The sequence below is a fragment of the Balaenoptera physalus genome, assembly GCF_965194825.1.
Source record: "Balaenoptera physalus genome assembly, chromosome: 3".
In the NCBI taxonomy this organism is placed as follows: Eukaryota; Metazoa; Chordata; class Mammalia; order Artiodactyla; family Balaenopteridae; genus Balaenoptera; species Balaenoptera physalus.
The window spans coordinates 4,570,038-4,591,689 of NC_138890.1; the positions used below are offsets into that span (position 1 = coordinate 4,570,038).

The 21,652-nt window shown below is 52.4% G+C and overlaps 1 protein-coding gene and 1 long non-coding RNA gene across 8 annotated transcripts in view; one reads left to right on the top strand and one right to left on the bottom strand.

Annotated features, from left to right (window-relative positions):
- Positions 1-14,575, bottom strand: part of RANBP3 (RAN binding protein 3) — a 53,864-nt gene extending 39,289 nt beyond the window's left edge. For all 7 annotated transcript variants that reach the window (XM_082455566.1, XM_082455565.1, XM_082455564.1 and 4 more), the window contains exon 1: positions 14,410-14,575. In XM_082455566.1, coding sequence (XP_082311692.1) covers positions 14,410-14,431 — 22 coding nt within the window. In that variant the 5' untranslated portion in view covers positions 14,432-14,575. The remainder of the gene's footprint in view (positions 1-14,409) is intronic.
- A 142-nt stretch (positions 14,576-14,717) lies between these two features.
- LOC309657739 lies at positions 14,718-16,342 on the top strand. Its single transcript, XR_014261877.1, has 2 exons — positions 14,718-14,858; positions 15,138-16,342. It is a non-coding gene; the product is annotated as an uncharacterized lncRNA (long non-coding RNA).
- The last annotated feature ends 5,310 nt before the right edge of the window (positions 16,343-21,652 follow it).

The window sequence follows — 21,652 nt, forward strand, 5'->3', positions numbered from 1 at the left end:
TTCTGTACTTCTTCACATGGGTAGCACCAGCTGCTATGTGATCACATAAATATTTATGAAGCCCTTGTTCTGTGCAAGGCATCACGGGAAAAATGCGGAAAATGCGGAACGGGAAGCCGGGGGCAGAAAACTTCAGGGTAAAGCGTCTGATGAAAAGGGAGGGGGTGTGTCTGTTTACTTGGCCGGGTGTGTGTGTGTGCGCACGCGTGCTATTTGCTTATTTGCTACCCTGGCAGTATCCTCTCCTGGACCTTAAGCTCCGTAATAGTGGGGCCTCTGTTGTGTTCGCCTCTGTATCTTCAGAGCCAAACGCAGTCTCACACATAACACATGCTCAACAAGCAGTTAGAGAGCAAGCGGAATGCCGTGGGCCACACGGGCTGGGGCCAGGGAGGCCTGGGCCCTGGCAGCCCACCTCGCGGGCCACAGGGACCCCTGCGGAGGGCAGGTTTGGGGGACAGAACTTCGGTCAGTTCTCTACCAAAGACACAAAGCATCAGAGCCACGCGTGCTTCATTTCTGCTCATCCGCTTTAGGGCCCAGAGTCCGTAAACTGCAAGCTAGTCCCGACTCCACGGCAGCAACACACGCGTGCCCCCTTCCAGGCAGACTGTCTTTAACTGTCCCACATCACCACTGCTTCTGGTTGTCACCGAAAAAGCAGCGTCATCCAGCCAACTGAAACCCAAGTTTGGGGAACGAACAGGGGACAGAAGCAACGAGGCTCCTTGGACCTGCCTGAAGCCCCAGTCCAGCTTTCCTTTCACAAGTGAAGGGAAAACCACCACCAGAGATTTGTAGAGAGACCTAGGCCACCGCAAAGACCTAAAATATTAAAACGTTAACCAAATACACATTATTTGATCCAGATTCTGTCCACCACGTGTTTTTTTCTTTGTTTTTTGGTTCTGTGAAGTGCTCCCTGGTGGTCCAGTGGTTAAGAATCTGCCTTCCAATGCAGGGGACGCGGGTTCAATCCCTGGTCGGGGAGCTAAGATCCCACAAGCCGTGGAGCAACTAAGCCCGCGCATCAAGTAGGGAGAAGCCCGTGCACCGCAGCAAACAGTCCGCATGCCACAACTAAGACCCGACGCAGCCAAATAAATAAATACTCCTTGATCAAATTAGTCTGTAAAAAAACAGCCCACCTGGAGCATTGACTAGACTCATCAACATAAGAAGGGTTAAGAAAACCAACAGTAAAGAAACCCATTTCATCAAATGTTCCCCAAAGTTATCTGACCAGGCAACCCCTTTCCAGGAACACCCGTGACGAGGCCTGAGAACTGTGGGTGACTGCGGCCAACACTGCTGCGTGAAGTGGGGTGGGATTCGGAGCCTTCAAGTCACCTCAAAGAACAGCCCTGCTCTGGGTGGCGCAGGCACTACCGTCTGGGACACGCTGGGTGCGTCGGCCTCACCTCAGCTTCCCAAGGTGCCGATGCCAAGTCCAAGGTGGCTGCTCTTGGTCTGAACGTCTCCCCCATTCTCCTCCACACGCCCCTCCTCAGCTCCTGTGCCCCAGATGGCTCCCTGCCTGAGCCCAACCGTGATCCCAGCTCCCAGCAAGGGAAAGCCCCTGCTTCCCCGATCCCCCAGGGGGCGGTGGGTGGTGGTGGGGAGGCCGGGGACGGACCTGGACAGGCTGAAAGGAGTAGCCCCTGGTGACACCCCCCCGGTGACATCCTGGCCCACAGCTCGGGCTCTCCCTCCTGTCCCCTGCCACCCTCCACCCAACTGGCTGCTTTGGATGTAAACCTTGGGGCAGCTCAGCTGTGACCCCCAAGGACCAGGACTGGGTTCCGGACCTGGTCTTTGCAGTCCTGGTGATAAACACAGACAGGAAAGCCCAGGTGTGGAAAGTCGCAGATCTCTGCTCCTGTGCCATCCCTCTGCCAGATGTCTGGGACCCCTCCCTGCTCCCAGAGGCACTGCTGACGTGGCTGTGACTGTCAGGGTGCTCTGCCCACCCAGCTGAGCCGGGAACCACTCCTCCAGCTGCACCTCTCGCTACGTTCACAGAGTCAATCATGACAGTCACTTGGCAACTACAACTTCCAGCGATTCCACACATCTGAGTGCCCACTGTGCACCAAGCACCATGCTGGCTTCTAGGGTGTGGTGGTGACATGGAGAGACATGTCCCCTGCCTGCCAGGAGCTGATATCAGACTTAGTTGAACGTTACGACACAGGGGAAGCACAGAAGGCACTCAGAGCGCGGAGCTGGGGCACCCAACCCGGTGAGGCTGCGGAGAAGGGGCAGGTCAGGGAGGGCTTCTTGAAGGAAATGCCGCTTAAGCAGAAGGGGCAGCACTCAGCCAGGTGACCAGGAGCGGGGAGGAATGAGGCAGCACTGGAGGAACTGGAGGAAGGTCAGGGTGGCACCCCTGGACTCCCTTAAAGACAGACGGGAAACACCCCAGCCCAGGGCGAGAGCAGCGGAGTGCAATCCCTCACACCTGCATGGCCCAGCGTAGGAGCTCCTGGCAGGTCAGCACCAATCACACTCAGGCAGTTCCTATCTTGAGCAAAGGAACCAAAGATGGCTCCAAAGAAGTCGGGGGTCCCTAAGGTGCAGGCTGCCTCCTGACCCAAAGGGCCAGAGACCATTCTCCCTGCAGGGAGTGGAGGTCTCTGGGTAACAAAGGGGTCGCCAAGGAGGCAGGCCCTTCTACTAAAGCAGAAACGACTGACCAGGGGCCCTGGGACAAGGGAAAGTCCTCGGATGGCTTGGGTGCGTGCGTGGGAAGTTCTAAAAGCCCCACCCTGAAGGCATCGCTGTAATCTGTGTACAATGTCTTTGTCAGGGAGAGGGCCTGTAAACTGCCTCCTCAAATAGTGGGTAAGGAGGGTCCAAAGGAGGAAGAGAGTTTTAAGAAGTCCCACACCTGTCAGAATTAAAACAGTGGGCTTCCTGATACCACCACTACAAGCAGGCCAGGGTACAGCGCTCAGGGTTTCATCTGTGTCTTTTCTGCCCAGAGATTGACTGGTGGCAAAACCATTAAAACAAAATGCCTCCTGTGTCTATTTCAGACCAGCAAGGAAGGGGACGGAGGGGGTACTGCCCTGTAGCCAGTCTAAGGAGGAGGAACTCCTAGGGACAGGGTAGGTGATGGCAGCTGCCCGGATGTGAGGAAAGGAGGCCAAGTCCCTACTGCAAGCAAGGGAAGGGGAGAGAGGAGCTGGCCTGGACCCCAGAGGTGGCCCCGGGGTAGAAGGGTGTGTGTCCCCACCCTCCAGGGTGACAGAGGTCTTGGGATCCCATCTTTAGATTTCTCCAGCCTCCGCCACGTCGTCACAGCGAGGACACTCCCAGATGGGGTTTCCCAGAACCCTGGGATGGTCTCTCACACAGGCCAGCAGTCACTGATCGGAAAGTACTTACGGGCCAGGCACCTAGGTGCTCGGCGCTTTATCCGCACCACTGTCCTGAAACTTCACAACCACCTTAAGAGGTAGGTCCTTAGTTTACAGAACAGGAACGGAGACTCAGAGAGGGCGAGCGACTTGTCCAAGGTGGGACTGGGTCTCCAACCCAGGCGGGCCTGACTCTGGTCCCTGACCCCCGCGCTACTACCCACGCACCGCAAGGGCAAAAGGGAGAAGTCACCGCCCCATTCTGCTTCCTCCCATCTTTCCCGCTCAGGTGGGCCTCGAAGCTAAGAAACTGAGACTCTTCTTTTGAGAAGTCACATCAGGAATAAAGCAGCTGTCAGTGAACATTCTAGACAAACATCTCTGGAAGAGTACAAATGAAACTAGAGGGTGAGCGATGGACTGTAGGGTGGGCCCGAGGCTTCCAGCAAGTCTTGCGACCATCTGCTTCAGATGAGCGTGCAGTTACACCAAGGGCAGACCCTCAGGCTCCTCGAGGAGAGAATGGAGACCCACGCTCAACGGTGAGGCCCGCTATGCCTCTGCAGCTGTCAAACGTGTAACCGTGGGAGGCTCTACGTAATGCATTCACAACTGAAGCTGAAAACACACGCATTCTCTGTGTTTTCAGCCCTGCATGCAGGCTTTCCTTCTTCACACTGTGCAGGGAGGCAAGTACGCAGAAGCCACGGGCAGGCCTGCCCCTCGACAAGCTCTGGCACGCCCCCGTGGCTGCCTCCAGCCTCTGTCTCTGAGGATGTCTGCTAAACTAAACAGAAGAAAATATGTAGACCCAGGAAAACACACAGAGAAGGGAATCTGGAATATCTTGGCCTGTTCTGTTTATTCCCCTCCTAAATGATGGATCAAACACCTGCCAGGAAATAACCCCCATCTGGAAAGCCACTTAGAATTCTTGTCCAAAATGTCAGCAAGGTAGTTGTGCAAAATGAGCTTTAATCCTGCGCTGATGTGTCTTAATCTTATCTGTGCAAAAAATATGGAAAGCATCTTGCCAACAAAAACAACAGTCTGTTAATACGTGGCAACTGCTTTAATCCTGCGACACTTACTATCTCAACCCTTCGAGTCATTTCTTTTCTCAGGAATTATTATAAACAGTCCTGTGCAGCAACATAAAGGTGAATTTGTCACCGATGCGTCAACTCTGTTCGCCAACTAATTCTTTGGTGGAGAGTAGAACTGATCTCAATCATGCTGTTGCTAGGCAATACCTCTCTGATCTCAGTGTACCGCAGGCTCAGCTAGTGGGCAGTGGGTCCCTTCATTCTTTTTTTGGTACTTGAATATATTTTTCCTCAGGCAGCTCTCAACTGGTCTCATGGAAGATCATAGGGGGGCACAGTTTTGGGAGATGGTGGTGTATCTTTCATCTTATGCCCTTCTTTCTGGGATGCTCTTCATCACAAAATTACCTTCACCTACTGAAACCCGAGCCACTCTTCAGGGCTCTAACATGACCCTGCACTTGTGACAACAGCGGGGGTAAGAAGCCACTCGGATTTGTTGAATGGCCCTAACTAGACCCGGGGGCAGGCGCTTTACATACCCCGTCTCCTTCAATGTCATCACAGCCCTATGGCATAGAAATTATTTATCGTCTCTGATTTGCAAATCACGAAACAAGACTGAGAGGCCTCGGAGAGACACGTGCCCTGCCCAAGTCACGAAGCTGGTAAACAGCAGAGGTGGGACCAGAACCCTAAGCCTGACTTCCAAGCTGGGTGCTTCACGTCCCCCTCGACCCCTCTCAGGCCAAGCCACATCCACCTTCTTTACTTCTAGAAGTACTGGCCCTGCAGCCCCCTCCGATCCCTCCACCCCTGCCCCATCCACTCAGACTACAAGCTGCTGGGGCAGACCCTGCACTTTGGATATCTCTGTGCCTTAAATCCAGGAAACCCCCCATAAACCTATTAATAAATCAAACAAAGTCAGCAACCTCACCTAAAACTACTGAGAAATCGGGGAGCCAGCTTTGACAGCACTTTTCTATTCTGCCACTAGATGGCGCGACACAAGCACAGCTGAGGTGAAGTATCGATGCAAGCGGCCGGCCGAAGATTCAGGGGAAAGTTCCAGTGAAGACAGCGGAAATCCCCTCACAGGAAGGAGAGCTAAGGACTCCAGAAAATCTGCTGAGGCTGCAGACCAACTGAAGAAGTTTGGGAACGCAGGCGCTAGTTTCTGTGTGTGTTCAGATGGGCCTCAACCACCTGCGGCTGGGACCCCGGGCAAGTTCACGTGCTTTCCCCACATACTGCCTGTGTCTGTCAACAGGGATGGTACCTACACCCGAGTCGGTTCGGAAGGACTGAAGGAAATGATGCATATCAAGTGCTTGGGAAGCGGCTGGCATGCAGTCCGAATTCCACGCTGGCGTGACTACTGTTACTAGAATTCCACACAGAGACTGCAGATACACTGACGCCGTCTCAGAGCAGAGGTCTTGGACTCCAGGACTGTCTCCAGTCGCCAGGCCCCCAACGATGATAAACACCTCCCGGTCTGGGCCCTTCCAAGAGCTGCCTGGACACGGGGACACCTCGCCACAAACAGTCTCTCATAATCCCTTGAGCCCTTCTGAGGCCGAGGGAATCACTGAGGTGAGAGCCGACGGCAGGCCCACTAGCCAAGCCCTGCTCACAGCAACACGACTTCCTGAGAACCCAGGATGAGCCAGGTGCGAGGCACCAGGCACTGGAGACAGGAGGAAAGGTGGACGAGGCCGCAGCCATCTAGTGGGAAGAGGAGAGAAAAACAAGCAGCCGGAGGCGTGCGGGGATAATGAGGAAACCCTGGAGGCAGGCGCTAGAAGGCCGCTAGGGCAGGGCGGTGGGCAGAAGGGGGCCACGGCGGGGGGAAGGCCTCGCCCAGGCGCCATCTGAACCTTGGGTGTGAAGGAGCGACCAAGTGAAGGCAGAGTATGCCGGGCAGAGGGAGCCCCAAGAACGAACATCCTAAGGACAGGAAGATCCTGGAGGCCCACGTGACCCGAGTGTTTCCTTAGGGGAGGGTAGGAGGTGAGTTTGGGGAGGGGGTGCATGGTGAGGAGTCCAAGCAGGGGTGTGATATGAGCAGGTTCATTTTCCTGAAAGGCCACCCTGGCAGTGGTCCTCACGAATCCTTTCCATTTCTGTGCGTTAGGAAGTTTTGTAATATGATGTCGGGGAAGATCACCCTGGGAGTGGTGAGGAGAACAGATCTCAGGGAGGCAGGAGGAGTTGCCAGGGGGCCAGCGAGGAGCCCTCAGGTGCTGTCCAGGTGAGAAGCGGCAGTGACAGGGAGGCTCGGGCAAGTCTTGTGGCCTTGCAGACTGGGCGAGGCGGCTGGAGCCTGACTATTCTGGAGACAGAGCCTGCTGGTGCCTGAGCTGTGGAAGCACGTCTCGCTCACTCAGTGGCCGACGTGGTCAGCAAACACAACCCCCATTCTTCTGACAAGACTCCACAAGCAGGCGGCCCCCTCCAAGTGGCACTGATGATGAGTAACCCAGGCCCTGGACTCTCAGATCCCCGGCGGCCACATCAATGCTGCAAAACATCCTTTCTCCTCTGAGCAAACGGTAGCCTGTTTTCTCACTCTTGCCACCTGAGAAGCCAAACTCTCCAGAACTGTTTTCCCCACTCCCGCTCTGCTGTTACAGATGCAACACAGGCGTTAATTCTGGGCCGATGAATTCTCGAAATTCTGTGTGACAAGCCTGGGGGAGTTTAATTTAGCAAAGGCATTTAAAATGTACTGCAAAAGCAAAGCTTACCTCCTAGACACATGCATGGAGAAACCACTGTCGTCTCTGTCAGGTTTCAGGAGAACAAGTGCCCAGTGAGTCAAAATGATCCACTGGAAAGGATGAGCTGGGCTCCTAGACTCAGTGGCTGGAGGTGGGCACACTGGGACAGGCCGACTCCTCTTACAGACACGGCCTTGGGCTTCAGCCCCCGTGAAAGGGAATGGCCCAGATGCAGAGCATCTCCGAAGATCCTCCCCTGGAACTTGGAACAGTGCTGAAGGTCACGGAAAACACTGTCCCCCCTTAACAGGGACATGAAGTCCATGATGCCTACAGCTGCCAAAAGGCCATAAAAAAAAAAAAAGGTTGGGAGGGTGAGCCCTAAGCTCTAGTTGGCAAACAGTTTACTCTTGGACAGTTTTATTTTGCCCCCCCCCACTCCACCCCCCCGGACACTGGGCAATGTCTGAAAACATTTTTGGTCATCACGATGGGGAGGAGTCACTAGTGGCATCTAGTGGACGGAGATCAGGGAGGCTGAGCGGCCTCCTACTGTGCACAGGATGGCCCCCCAACCACAGAGAATGAGCCAACCCCAAGTATCACCTGTGCTGAGGTTGAGAAAAAGACTGAGTCAGATCCCTAACTCACATTATACGCCAAAGTAAATTCTCAGTGGGTCAGACGGCACAAACCAGGGTGGCGCCCCAGCATCTGTGAATTACCTCCTCTCTCCCTCCCGGCTCCATCTGTGTATTTACATGTGTGCAGCACCCTAGGACTTCAGTAGATCAGATGACTATGTCGCACAGTCTCTTGGCGGGGGGAGGGTCAACAGAATCCCCTAACACAGGGGTACTCAAACAGAGGCGATTTTGCCCCCGAGGGGACATCTGACAACGTCTAGAGACATTTGGGTAGAGGTCAGGGACACTGCCAAACATCCCACAATACGCAGGACAGATCCCACTGGAATGTCTCAATGAAACTCGGCTATAACCCAAAAGGAGCTTTCTCTCTACCTAGGCATCCAATCAGAAGACTAACAGCCAGCAGTAACTGACACGGATCTGCACCCACCAGTGGGCCAATCCCCTGCCATATGTTCCTTTCACACAACAATCCTCAGACTTGATTAGCATCGTTCCCATTCTACAGGTGCAGGAACTGAGGTCAAACAATTTGCCCAAGCTCCTGGGCAAGTAAGTGGCAGAGGCAAGACACATACGGAAGGGCACTTCCGACTGTGCCACAAGCTATCAACCGGAGCCTGTCAGTCAGTTCCGGTCTAAAATTCCTTTGAGGCTTGAGACAGGGGAGAAACCCACATGGATCTCCCTACAGGCCCCACTCAGGCCAAGCACCTGTCTAAGAGGTGCTACGACAGGGCTGAAACCCAAATGCCAGCCAAGGTCAGGCAGGCATTGGAAAAGGGGGAAGCGGGCCAGGTCCCAAGCAAGTCAGTGGAGACCGCGGTGTCCAGGAAGGCACAGTCTATCTCAAGGTGGCAGCTGTTCCTCAGTCCTGGCAAATCATTACTGTGCAGGAACGCAGGCTGAGGCTGGTTGCTGTTTTTCAAGAGAAATCAGAAACCTGGATTATTCTTTCCCCTGAAATCTCGGAATTCTTAAGTACTGGCTCCTAATTAAAAGCAAACAAAGACAAACCTAAATGAGTCAAATTATATATGTCTGCTTGCCCCCAAAGCAAGGTTACAACTTCTGCCTGTAGTTTTTGACTCTGGCTCCATGTTGTAAAACATCTGTGGGGTCCTAGACACTGTGCACCTCCTGCAACAATCTCCAACGGTGCAGCCAAAGCATCAGTTTTAATTCTCCTCCACAACCTCCTTAAATAAGCGTGAAGCGCGGTCAGGTTTAAGATTCATAGCAAGTGCTACGCAATAGCACCAAGTGCCAAGACAACCAAGGATGAAGTGGAGTATAGGGACTTTACTCCGAGACCCTGTGCTGCACAGTTTCCTACCAAGCAGTGCACAGCCACACCGAACACAGCTCTGTGGGACCACAGGAAGGTTACTGCACGAAGGTGGCAAAAACAAACCCCCTTCTAACAAGACAGAGAACCCCTGCTGCTTGCTGCCAGCACTACCACCAGATCCTGAATAGACAACGAAGCAAACCCATCTGCCTCCTGATGGTTTCAAAGTACCATGGAGAGCTACCAAGGCTCGGCCAGGTCAATACCAGCTGCCTTTCCCAGGTAGTTTCCATTCCATGAGAAAGGCCCTTTTCAAGTCCCCCAAATGCATGCCATTGCTCCCCAAATGACCCCCATTTCCCACTCTACCCCAGCCTATTCTCCGGGCCTGAACTCACTTACTAGGCAGGAATTCGACTGGTACCTAAGATGCCCCCTTGGCCGGCCCCAAACACCGTCCCCGCTCCCAAGGCCATTCTAAGCTCCCTGGCTCTGACCGGACCAACTTCCTGTCGCCTCCTCTCTCTCCGGCTCCTTCAGCATACAAGCACACAGCAGATCCCGGCCGGCCCTAACACCCGATGATGCCCGCAGGTAACGGGGCTGCTGGGGTGGGTCCATTTTCCAGCTAACTGGGAGGCAGGCTGGAGACGTGGTGGGGAAGCTTTAAACTTGCAGAACTGCAAGTTTTTCTGTCTAAACACAGGATCCCTGTCAAAACTTAAATATTCTTCCAAGTACATAAAGACTTTAGCATGGCACCCTCAGCTACCGCCAGGCTCCATCCGCCCCGGGTGTGAGAGGCATGCGAGAGTTGACCTCAGGACAAACCCCAGGGTTAATGTTTATCATAACTTCATGAAAACTTTGAAAAATTGCTTCTCAGTTCTCCTAAGAATTAAGTTTAGGGCAGGGGAAGGGGGTGGTGAGAACCAAGTGAACTGAGGATTCCAACTGTTTTGAGTTCTCGCTCATCAATAAAAACTCAGCTGCATCTCATCCTCTCTGGAGTTAGGTTTTAAATCAAAAAGTAAGGTGAGAAGTAATGAAAGCCAAACCACCCTTGAAAATCTCTGGACTGATACTTGGTCAGGCCAGATCAGGGGTTCTCAATGGGGGGCAACTGCGGGGGGGCTCCCCCCACCAGGGGACACTGAGCAATGCCTGGGCACTTCTGGCTGACATGACTGGGGGAGGGGGGAGGGTGCTATTGGCACCTAGCGGGTCGAGACCAGGGAAGCTGATCAACATCCTACAATGCCCAGCACAGCCCCACAACAGAGAATTATCTGGCCCCAAATGCCTAGAGTGCCGAGGCTGAGAGCCCCTGCCTAGATGGTCACGCAATCAAAGTCAAGACAGAACCTAAGAGGACGGAGAGCCCAGTTCTGGCTGCCTCTCAGCCTGGGCTCACCCCAGGGGGAGGATTCAGTGGGGGTGGATTCACCTGCACTGTTCAGACTCACTTCTTGCCCTCTCTTGCTTCGCTTTGAGCACTTCAGCTAAATGTGTCGGTAACATAAGTCCACCACAGTAAAAATAGCTACTATTGACTGTTTATTAACGGGCTGAGATAGGCGCTAAAGAATTTATATGCGTTAATTCAGCCAAGGGTCACAGCAACCATGGGATAGATATGATCATCGTTATCCTCATTTCGTTGGTGAGAAAACTGAGACTCAAAGGAGTTAAGAATTTGGCCAAAGTCACTCAGAGAGTACAAGGCAGAGTCAAAACACAAACCCGGTTCTCATGCAAAGCCTGTGCCCCACCATCACTTTATATGGAGGGTCTCAACTGAGGGTGATTCTCCCCACCTCCTGCCCTGGGACACTACACAATGTCTGAAGACATTTTTGGCTGTCACGACCCCTGGGGTAGGGGTGCAGGGGAGGGTGTGTGCTACTGGGATCTTACGTGTAGTCAGGGACGCTGCTATGATGCTCAACATCCTACAGAGCAGAGGACGGCCCCTCAACAGAGAAACATCTGCTCCAAAATGTCAACAGGGCCAAAGTCGAGAACCCTGCTTTATATGGTCTCTTGGGTTTCCACCCTGTGTGTCTGCAGGCTGGCAAGGCGTCATATGCACATGGTATCTTTTAAGGCTGGGATCTAGAATCCAAGATCTCCAATAGCTCAAATACGTTTTGCTCACCCTCTTCTCAGTCTCTTTACCTTCACCAGGGGCCAAACGCTGCCTTCAAATCCCGATGCCGGTCTACAAGGCAGAATAACTCCAGAGACAGGATGATTAACGACTTTGGGATGTATCAGTAGCGAAATGCCAAGCAGAAGAGAATATCCCAGGACACAAGTGTACAACACCCACACACTCCTGGGAGAGAAACATTCCAGTTGGACCTTAACAGTCACGGACTACAGGACTACCAAAAAGGGCCGTGGGAGTTGCTGTCACAATGGAGATCACCATGGCAAGGAGGGCCAACAAGGTGCTGTACTGGGTACACAACTGGAACTGTTTCTTTCTACACAAGCACAGCACTCCTAACCTGTACTACTCAAGCCAGTGCTTCTCAGCCCTAGCTGCACATCGGGATCACCCGTGCTGTTTTCTGTCTCTATAGATGCCCAGGTGTGAGGATGGATATGCTTAGGATCCCAGTCTGGAAAGGCAGAAGCAGAGAGGGCGTTTGAGATTAAACAACAAGTGGGAAAGCACACGTATGGGGCAGTCCCTAAAGCTTCAAAATGCGTAGGCAAGGAAGTCCTAGTTCACATAGTGGGTAAGAAATTAAAGATCCTAGCAGGCTGCACAAGCCCAAACCCGAAATGGAGTGGAGAAACACATGACAACCAATTGAAGGGTGACAGAGATATGAGAGGCATAAAAGACCACTAAGATTTGATTTTTTTGGAGACAGCTAGGCCAGAACTAGTGTCAGAGGCAAAGTACTAGGTGAGTGTGGCATCTACTAGGCAAAAACTTTAAGTACTACAAAACAGTCCGTTTTCTCTATCTTACCCTTACCTGTTCAACCGTGCAATTTACAATCGACAGCTCATGTGTCAGCGCATATGCTAGAAATGGTGTCCCTGCAAAACAGGAGTCCATAATTTTCCCTTTGTGCTCAAAGGTATACCTCACCACGAAGGTCCTGACTGATGAATTCACTCATTCATTCAACAAACATTTCTTGGATACCTTCTCTGCGTCAGGCACTATCCTAATTGGGGTGGGGGATCCATCAGCAGCAGACAGAAATCCTCACCCTCATGGAGCTTACGTTCTAGAAGCAAACAAGTAGACCTGGCACACCGGTTGGTGATAAGTGCCATGGGGCAACATGAAGCAGGGCAGAGGGGATAGGGAACGCGGATACGATGTGAAATAGGTGGCCAGAGAAGTTCTCAACGATAAGGTAACATGTGAGTAAAAACCTAAAGGAGGGGCAGGAGCAAGCCGTGGGGACATGTGCAGGAAGGCTGACTCAGGCAGAGGAACCAGCAGGTCCAAAGGCATATAGGAGAGAGGATGTGGACCACGCAAGGGACGCGGAGACAGCCAGAGTGGATAAAGCAGGGCCCGTCGGGGAGAGAGTGGCGGGAGAGGAGGACAGGGAGGTCTCGGGGGCCATCTGCCTTTGGGGTTGGGAAACTGTCAGCTGGCTGAAGGTGGAAGGGAGGCCCAGGCAGCGGTGGTGGTGAGAAGTGGTCACCCCCTGGAAAGATTTTTTAAGGTAGAATTGACAAGATGTGCTGTGGCACGGGAGAGAAAGAGGAGTCAAGGGCGACGTCAAGGTGTTTGGCCTGAGCCATTCAAAGAATGGACTTGCCATTTACTACAAGGGCAGAAGGACGGTGGGGTGGGCGGGTGTGGGGGAGAAAGATAGGGGTTTTGTGTGATGTGGCTATTGGACATCCAAATGGAGATGTTGAACGTGACGTCGCATATGAGTCTTGAATTCAAGAAAATGAATGAGCCCAGTACACAAATATACAAAGTGTGTCATACTGACTCCCATTTATCCAGTCCCCGTTCTGCCTGTAAATGGATCTTGTGAATGGAATACCTCAACCCTCCACTGGCTCCTTTGTCTTATCAAAGACATGTGGCATACATGGCAGCGGGGGGTGTTCTGAAGTCAGACCACCTTGATCCACATCCCTATTCCTTACTAGCTGTGTGACCTGCCTTGGACGAGTAACTTAACCACTCTAACTCAGCTTCCTCACGGAGAACAGGAGCCGACGGTACCTTCCTCCGGGAGCTTTTGTGAGGAGTGAGGGTTACTCCAGATCACACGCGCCCAAGACTTTGAACAGTACCTGGTAGCACTCCAAATGCTCCACCAGGGTGAGCACTTATTATTGTCATTCGTGCATTCGTGCAGCTCAGTACAAACCTCAGGCCAGCAGGGAGCAAGGTATGGGGGGAAATCAGGGCCAGGCAGGTAGATTGCTTGCCTGTAGTTGTGCACCTAGACACGGAGGGAGCTAAAAATAGGCCTCCGAAAGTCTTGAAGCTACTAGCGATCTCAACGCCACGGCTGATTTCATCAGACAGCGGCTGATGGGGTGCTTTCCCTGGGCCATTCGGAACTATAACCTTGTCAAAATCGCTCAGCCGGGATGTCAGCGCTCCCGCAGAGGAGGGGATCGCACAGTCTCTGTCTCTCTCTGGAAGTGCAACCAAAAAAAAAGGGCCGAAAAGCCGCCAGGGCTTTCAGTGGCTCACATCCTGCGGCTGGACCTAAATGAGCGGAGACGGGGCGCGACTCTCGGGTCGCCAGGAAGGATCCGGGGAACTGGCGGGAACTGGGGGGCTGAATTGGGGGTGGGGGTGCAAACAAGCCGGACGTTCTCCATCCTCGGCGTGGGGCAGGCCCGCGGAGGATGAGAAGCCCACAGGACCAGGGGGTGGGCCGGCTCAGCAGCCAGGCCGGGCAAGGGGGAAAGCCGGGGTCCCCGAGAACGAGGGGGCGGGGAGGGAGCGTGGCGCGCTGGGCCCGCGACCAGGCCCGGAGATCCATTTACATACGAAGCCGAGGCGTTGAGGCCGCGCCTCCCGCCCCCTTCGGCCCCCGGCCTGGCCTGCGAGGCGGAAGGGCCTCAGGGCCGCGGCCCCCGCCGTCTCCAGAGCCGTCTGGCCGGACGGTGGCAGGGCCGGGGCTACCGGGAGTGATGGGCCGGGCCGGTGAGCCCGGCCTAAGGGGACGCAATGGGGGACGGCTGCGGGGCCCGCTGGGCCGCTCTCCCGGAGCAGACAGGCCCCCCGCACCCCGGGGTGCTCAGCCCTCGGGCCTGTGGCCCCCGGGCCTCCCGCCGCCCGTTCCCTGGCCGCTGGCTGGCCCCCGACGGCGCCTCCCCTACCTTCGTTCGCCAGGTCCGCCATTTTACTTCCTTAAGCCCTCCCACAAGGCCCCGCGCCGGCCCGGGCTCGTCTGCCTTCTGCCAGAAACTCCCGCGCGTGCGCACTTGCCAAGTCGACTCCGAGCAAAGCGGGCAGTTAGCGGCTGCGCGCGGAGCCCGGCGCGGAGAAGCTCTCGGGATCTGGGTCCGAGCCGGGCCAAGCTCGGAGCACGCGCCTGCGCATTAACCGCCCCCGCCTCCTTTTCCCGCCGACCGAGGGGGCGTGGGCAGGGCAGGGCGCACGCGTAGTGGGCCTCGCGCGCGCCGCGGGCAATGTGGGAACCTGCGTTCCCTGCGGCTGCGCGCCCGGAGTGGGTCTTCACGCTGCTGCTTTCCGCTTGTTTTCCGGCCTCGCACCCTCGGTGGGAGCTTGAACCGTGGAGGGCGCCGCGACCGACGCCTTCTCCTAGGTAGATCCCTGGGTCGGGGCGGGGTGGGGGTGCTTTCCACGTGCCGCAGTCCCGAGGCCCGGAGGGAGGCCTGTAGGTGGTCGTGGGGCGCCTTGTGTCACCCCAGGCCTCAAGTTTCCCCTTCTAAGGGACCAGTACTTTAGGCAAACTTTCTGAGGCCACGTGGAGAGGTGGGGGATGGTTGGGGGGAGTAGAGGTCAGAGGTTGAGGATCACTGGCCAAAGGGAAGGTTCATGGCGGGGCGAGGCACAGGTGTTGATCCGGGACTTGACCTCACAGAGCCATCAGAATGGGAGCTCCAGGACGACTGGCCCCTGAGGCCCCGTACTGAACAGCGCCTGGCACCGAGCCTCACCGAGTGTCTTCATCGATCACATGGGCTGATGACCCCTCCCCCCTCCCCCTCCCCTCTCCCCTCCCCTCCCCTTCTCCCCTCCCCCCTTCCCCCCCAGGACTGAGGGGAGAATATTGGACGCCCTGGGCTCATTCGTGACTCACCTGCTACGCAACATCCCGCGGGCCCTGCCTCATCTCCTAAATAGAGCCCAGATCCGCCCGTTCTCCCCAGCAGGGCTCTCTATCCCTACCCCAGGCCAGACCATTCTCATCTCTCTCCTGTAAAACCCGATAGCATCTTTCTCTCTCTGCCCTCTTTCCTTTCATTCTTATGAAATAAGCAGCACACAGAGGGATCTTTTAAAAATGTGAGTTAGATCAAGGGCACATCTTTCCTCAATGCTTCCGAAGGGCTTTCTACTGATCTTGGAATAAATTCTAAACCTCTTGTTCAGGCTTACAAAGCCCCAGTTTTTTGCTGCCATGCTTGCCCTTGCTCGTTGCAGTTCAGCCATATGGTCTTTCTGTGTCCTTGGAGCTCACCAAACCCCTTCCAGCCTCAGGATCTTTGCATTGGCGGATCCCTCTGCTTGGGACTCTGTGTCCCTTTTTTTCCTGTTTGAGTCCCAGCTTCACTCCTCCTGCTCCAGTATGATCTGGAGGAGGAGGTCCTATAGCCTGTGGGCCACATTTTTAATTATTGGGAGAAAATCAAAAGAAGAATAATTGCTCATGACATGTGAAAATTGTATGGAATTTAAATGTCTGTGTCCATAAATATAGATTTATTTGAAAACAGCCATACTTAGTCATTGACATAATGTCTATGGCTGCTTTTGAGCTGCAGAAACAGAGCTGAGCCCTTTTAACGGACTGTCGGGCCAACAAACTTAAAATATTTACTCTTTGAGGCTTTATAGAAGTGTGCCAACCTCTAATCTAGGACACGTGTATTTACATGGTTGTTCTATACATTTCTGTACAACCAATGGGGTGTGGTGAATGTTTAACAACAGCTGCTTCTCTTGGGGGGGGAATGTGTGTTTCTGTCTGTGTTTGTATGTGTGCCTGTGTGTGTATAGTTTATTGTAAATTTTACTATTTTCCCATCACTTTAAGTCTTGAAGACAATAAAACAATAAATTGGACCCTGGCTTGTAATGCTGATTTTCTTGGTGTAAGTATACTTCAACTATGGCCGATTTCAAGCTACCAATGTGAGTGTCACTAACCAGAGTTGAGCAGAGGTGTGCGGTAGCACACTAGATTTTTTTTTTTTTCCTGAAGCCTGCTTCTTTCTTGCTGCAGCCCCCAAAACAGCATCAGTATCACCTGGAAATCTGTTGAAAATACAGATTCCCAGGCCCCAACCCAGACCTGAATCAGAGTCTGCAATTTAGCAAGATACCCAATAGACACCTGATTTTGCTACCCTGGATTTCGCCTCCAGGCTGAAGGCACAGGCCACAGAGCTTGGTTAGAAATTCTTCAGGAATAGCTAGAATGTCACTGTTGGTCACCTGCAGTGTGTAGACTTAGGTTTTCTCATTTCTAGCTTATTGGTATCACTCTATTCAGTACATTTCGTTATCTATAACTTCTCTTGAGTAAGTCTTATTAGTTTACGTTTACATTAAATAGGTACTGTATATCACCATTTCAAGTAGAAAACCACTAAGCCACAAATAGGAGATAACTGTTTATCACGAATAGGAGATAAACATGAAAACAAAACAGTGTTTTAAAATTCTGGGTAGATACTATTGCCTGCCAAGGTGCTGTGCCCCAAGCCTGCTTTTTTTTTTTTTTTTTTTTTCAGTGTAAAGAGAGATTAGCAAAGTATTGGAAGCATATTAAAGGCACATTATCACTCAACTGAAAACACATGAGGAGTGAAAGAGAATTGAAAATGGGGTAACTCTAATCCACGAGATTCCTTGTCATTTAATGCCCTGTCTGCATGTCTCCAAAAGTCATTTCATACACCACATCCATCCCACACATTGGGAAACTCCCAGCAACATGTCACCGCTTGCTAAATATAATCCAGTTGTGGTTTTTTAAGGGACATGGGGAGATGCTAAACCCATCAGCCTGACGAGCCGACTCAATTTCCCTTGGTTTCACAATTCTTATCCCAGTGCCGAGGCTGCCAATATTGTGCCCTTTAGTTGTTCCTTTGCTTTCTTTATCTGGTCTCCTCTAACACATTCATTTAGTCAACGTCTTTGTTTTTGTTCTTTTTTTGGCTGCGCTGGGTCTTCATTGCTGTGTGCGGGCTTCTCATTGTGGTGGCTTCTCGTTGCAGCGCATGGGCTCAGTAGTTGCGGCACGTGGGCCCTAGACTGCGCGGGCTCAGTAGTTGTGGCACACAGGCTTAGTTGCTCTGCGGCATGTGGAATCTTCCCAGACCAGGGATTGAACCCATGTCCCCTGCATTGGCAGGCGGATTCTCAACCACTGCGCCACCAGGGAAGTCCTCAACATTTACTTATTAAATATTTGTTGATTACCTACTGTGGTGGTTTTAAAACGGCCCCAAATTCTTTGACCCTCTTCCCATCAAGAGGTGAGGTCTCAAATGCCATCTGGTATCACTTATATGTGGAATCTAAAACATGACACAAATGAACTTATCTACGAAGCAGAAACAGACTCACAGACATAAGAGAACAGACTTCTGGTTGCCAAAGGGGAGGGGAGGCGGGGGAGGGATGGATTAGGAGTTTGGGATTAGCAGATGCAAACTATTAAGTATAGGATGGATAAACAACAAAGTCCTACTGGGAACTATATTTAGTATCCTGTGATAAACCACAATGGAAAAGAATATGAAAAAGAATGTATGTATATATATATATATATATATATAGGTATATAACTGAATCACTTTGTTGTACAGCAGAAGTTAACAACATTGTTAATCAACTATACTTCAATCAAAAAAAAAAGAGGTGAGGGCTCTGTTTCCCATGAATGGGAGTGGCTGGTTACTGGTCCATTTCCACGGACTGGTAGAGTCCGTGGAAATGACAGCATGTGACTTACGAGGCTGGGTCATGACAGGGACAGAGGATGCAACTTCTGCCTGCTTTGCTGGAACAGTTGCCCTAAAAGCCTTCAGCCGTCATGGAAGCTGTCCACCCGCCCTGAGGCTGCCATTCTATAAGGAAGCTGAAACAGACACTGAAAGGCAAAGCCCAGGGAGAGACCTGCCCAGCCTGGCCCTTCCTGTTTGTCACCCCCATGAAAGATAAATGATAGTTGCTGTTATGAGCCAAGCCATTAAGTTTAGGAATATTTGTTACACAGCAGTATATATCCACCACACCTACTGTGCCTGGCACACTGTTCTACATGACATTCTAGTAGAAGACCTGCAGGAGAAGCACTCTAGACAGAACAGTGAGTGCAAAGGTCCTGAGGCAGCAACCACCTTGCTGAGCTGGAGAACAGTGAGGAGTGTGGCCAGGGCAGAGTGAGCGAGGGGCCATGCAGGGCCTCGTAGGCCACACAGTTCTCGGAGGAGTTTGAGGTTTTTCCCAAGACAAGGGTCGGAAGTGGGAAATGGAGGGATCCAGATGGTTTCCCTTGACCATCTGACCTCTCTGCTGCCTGCTTCCTCCTCGGCTCATCAGGGGACAAGTCTGAGGACCCCCCCCCCCCCAACCCACCGAGCCCGGGCTGAGCTCTGAGAACTGGGAACTTCCTTCTCTACAGCCAAGTTGGAAAACAGCTTCTGTAGTTGGGCCCAGGAAAAAGGGCTTTCACAGCTGTAGTTCTGTTCTCATCTTCCCATCGTGGGCAGGGAGCCGGCCCTGTGAAGTATCTGCTCTGTGCCCAGCCCCACGCAGAGGGTGAGGACCCAGATATTACTCAGCTACAGTTCCTGGCCTCCTCTGCTCGGCAGCTCCCCCGCGCCACCTCCACGCGGCAGCTCCCCCGCGCCACCTCCACGCCCCCGCCTCCCCCCGCAGTCCACAGGGTCAAGTTCTTGACAGCAAGGTGTCCATTGCGGCTGACGCTGAGGCCAAGAGGGGGACCCCTGACTCGAGCTGGGTGCACTAGCTTCCCTCACTCCCATATTCTGCAGCAGCTAAATGTGGTATGGAGCTAGGAGGAAATGCTGATCGTACTTTATATTATTTGTAATTAAAAAGATTTAACCTTCAATTTAAAATAAATTCAGACTTACCCTAACCCTAAAAAAAAAAAGAAAAAAGAAATTCAAATTTACAAAGAAGGTGCAAAAATAGTACCAAGAAATTCCATACAGCCTTCACCCAGCTCCCCCAAATGTTAACATCTTACGTAAACAGCACGATGATCAAAACCAGGAAACTCACACTGACGCAGTACGATTCACTAGCGTAAAAACCTATTCAGGTCTCATCTGCTGACTGCCAGTGTTTTGTTCCTGTTCCAGGATCCAGTCCAGGATTCCTTGTTGCATTTCGATGTCATTACTCCTCAGTTTCCTTTAGTCTGGATTAATTCCTCTGTCTTATTTTTCCTTCACCATGACACTGGTGAGGCGTACGGCCCAGCTATTTTGCAGAATGCCATTTCATTTTGGGTTTGTTGGCTGTTTCCTCCTGATTAAATTCAGGTGATGAATTTTTGGTGCAAATAACATGGACTAACCTAACAGGGGGCACCTGATGTCGATTTGTACCATTTACAACTCAGATCACTGGTGTCGGCCAGTTTACCATTGATACTTTGTAGTTATTGAATATCTTGTGGGGAGATAAATAAATAGGGAGTAGTTGAGGAAGAGGAGGAGAGGCAGATGGAGAAAAGAGGCAGCTAGCTCTTGCACTCCATTGCTTGCGGTCTTTCCATGCATGATTGCAATTTTAGTAAACAAAACAGCCTCCATTCTAGGCAAAATCCCCAGCTGGCTGGTTTCCCCGGGTGAAAAGGAAGAGGCTGTGTCACACAGTGACCACAGGGGGGCAGCAGAGGATTAGGAATGAAATCAAAACTGGGCTCTAGGATGAAAAGCAGTTCAGCTCCTTCTAAGTAAATAAACTTGCAGAAACTCAAAGGCTCTGCCCCAGCTGAGGCCTGGCATCTTCTGGGAAACAGGTCAGGTAGTTGCTGGCTGCTCTGATTACGCTCCCAGCACTAGGCATGCGCCGTGTCTAAAACAGGGGCTCTTTATCCTGGGAGGGCTACAGGGGGGGCCTGAGACTCCCTTTTGAAACTGCCTGCAAAGCTCATGGGTACTGAGGGTGTATCGGTTTGGAGACTGCTTGCAAACCCCCCAAAACACCTGTCAAATGTGAGCCAGTGGAAAACTTGCTGGAAAGTGATGAGCATCCCCCTAAGATCAGAGAGAAAAGAGAAGAAACGGGGCAGCTCCAGTGGGTCTTGGGAATCGGTGGGTCACCGCCCACCATCCCAAGAATGCTCAAACTTCAACTGCTTTCAGTCTTATATTCAGCTCACAATTCAGATTCTGAGGAGGAGGTGTCAGATGCATCCAGCATGGCAGGACACGTTATTAATCCCTGCCCCCTCCTGCTTTCCCTGACTCTATCCACTTTATGCTCCGGTCAGATATTCATTGAGCGAGAGCCTTTAGGTGGAGGGGTCCAGTGAACAGTTGTACAGAAGAGGGTTGACAGAGGGGAGTTTGACGTCCATTTTGAGGTCATGGGCCGTCACTCCCGGGATGCAACCCCCAGTCCTCGCCAAGATCTAGGAAGCCCTCCCCGTCTCCCTCCCAGCTCACCCTGGGCCACCTCACACGTCAAGCCCGTCCCCTCCGTCCCCTCGGCCAGGAGCAGCCTCTTTCAGTGTGTGCGAGCGCCCACTTACAGATGGTGTTTCAAACGGTGGGAAGAAGGGTCACTGCCCAGAAGAAATCGGAGTGTTATGTCCAAAGAAGGTGGAACAGATAGATGCTTGGTAGCAAAACCCCACAGGCGTCCATCACAGAGGGTTCTCAAAGGGATCCATGACCTCAGCATAGGTGAGAACTAGTCTCTAGGACTGTGGCTTTCAATACGTATGTATGTTCGGTACACTTTACATGCAGCCCAATCCCGTATGTGTATGTACACACACATCGTATAACATATACTGAGATGTTACAAAGCCATAGTTATCTTTGCTAATTACACTGACACTCCTGATCTTTTCTATTTCTATCCTGGTCCATTACAAAGAAAAACGGGTCAAATCCGCCGACTTGATTTCATAGCCGCTTGGCCTGCTGCTCTAGCAGCCCTCTTGCCTCTGCTCCCCTGCCTTCATCTCCACTGCAACACTCTGACCCCCCACCCGGCCTGTACCATCTTCACAAGTACCTAGTGACCCCCTTGCTTCCATTTTCTTCGTGTGTGATCCACACGCCAGAATAAATCTTTCTAAAGCCCAGCTTCGATTATATCAGAAAATGGTGGTGGTGGCCTCCTGAATGAATTTGATTTTATCTGTGCAAGATTTGG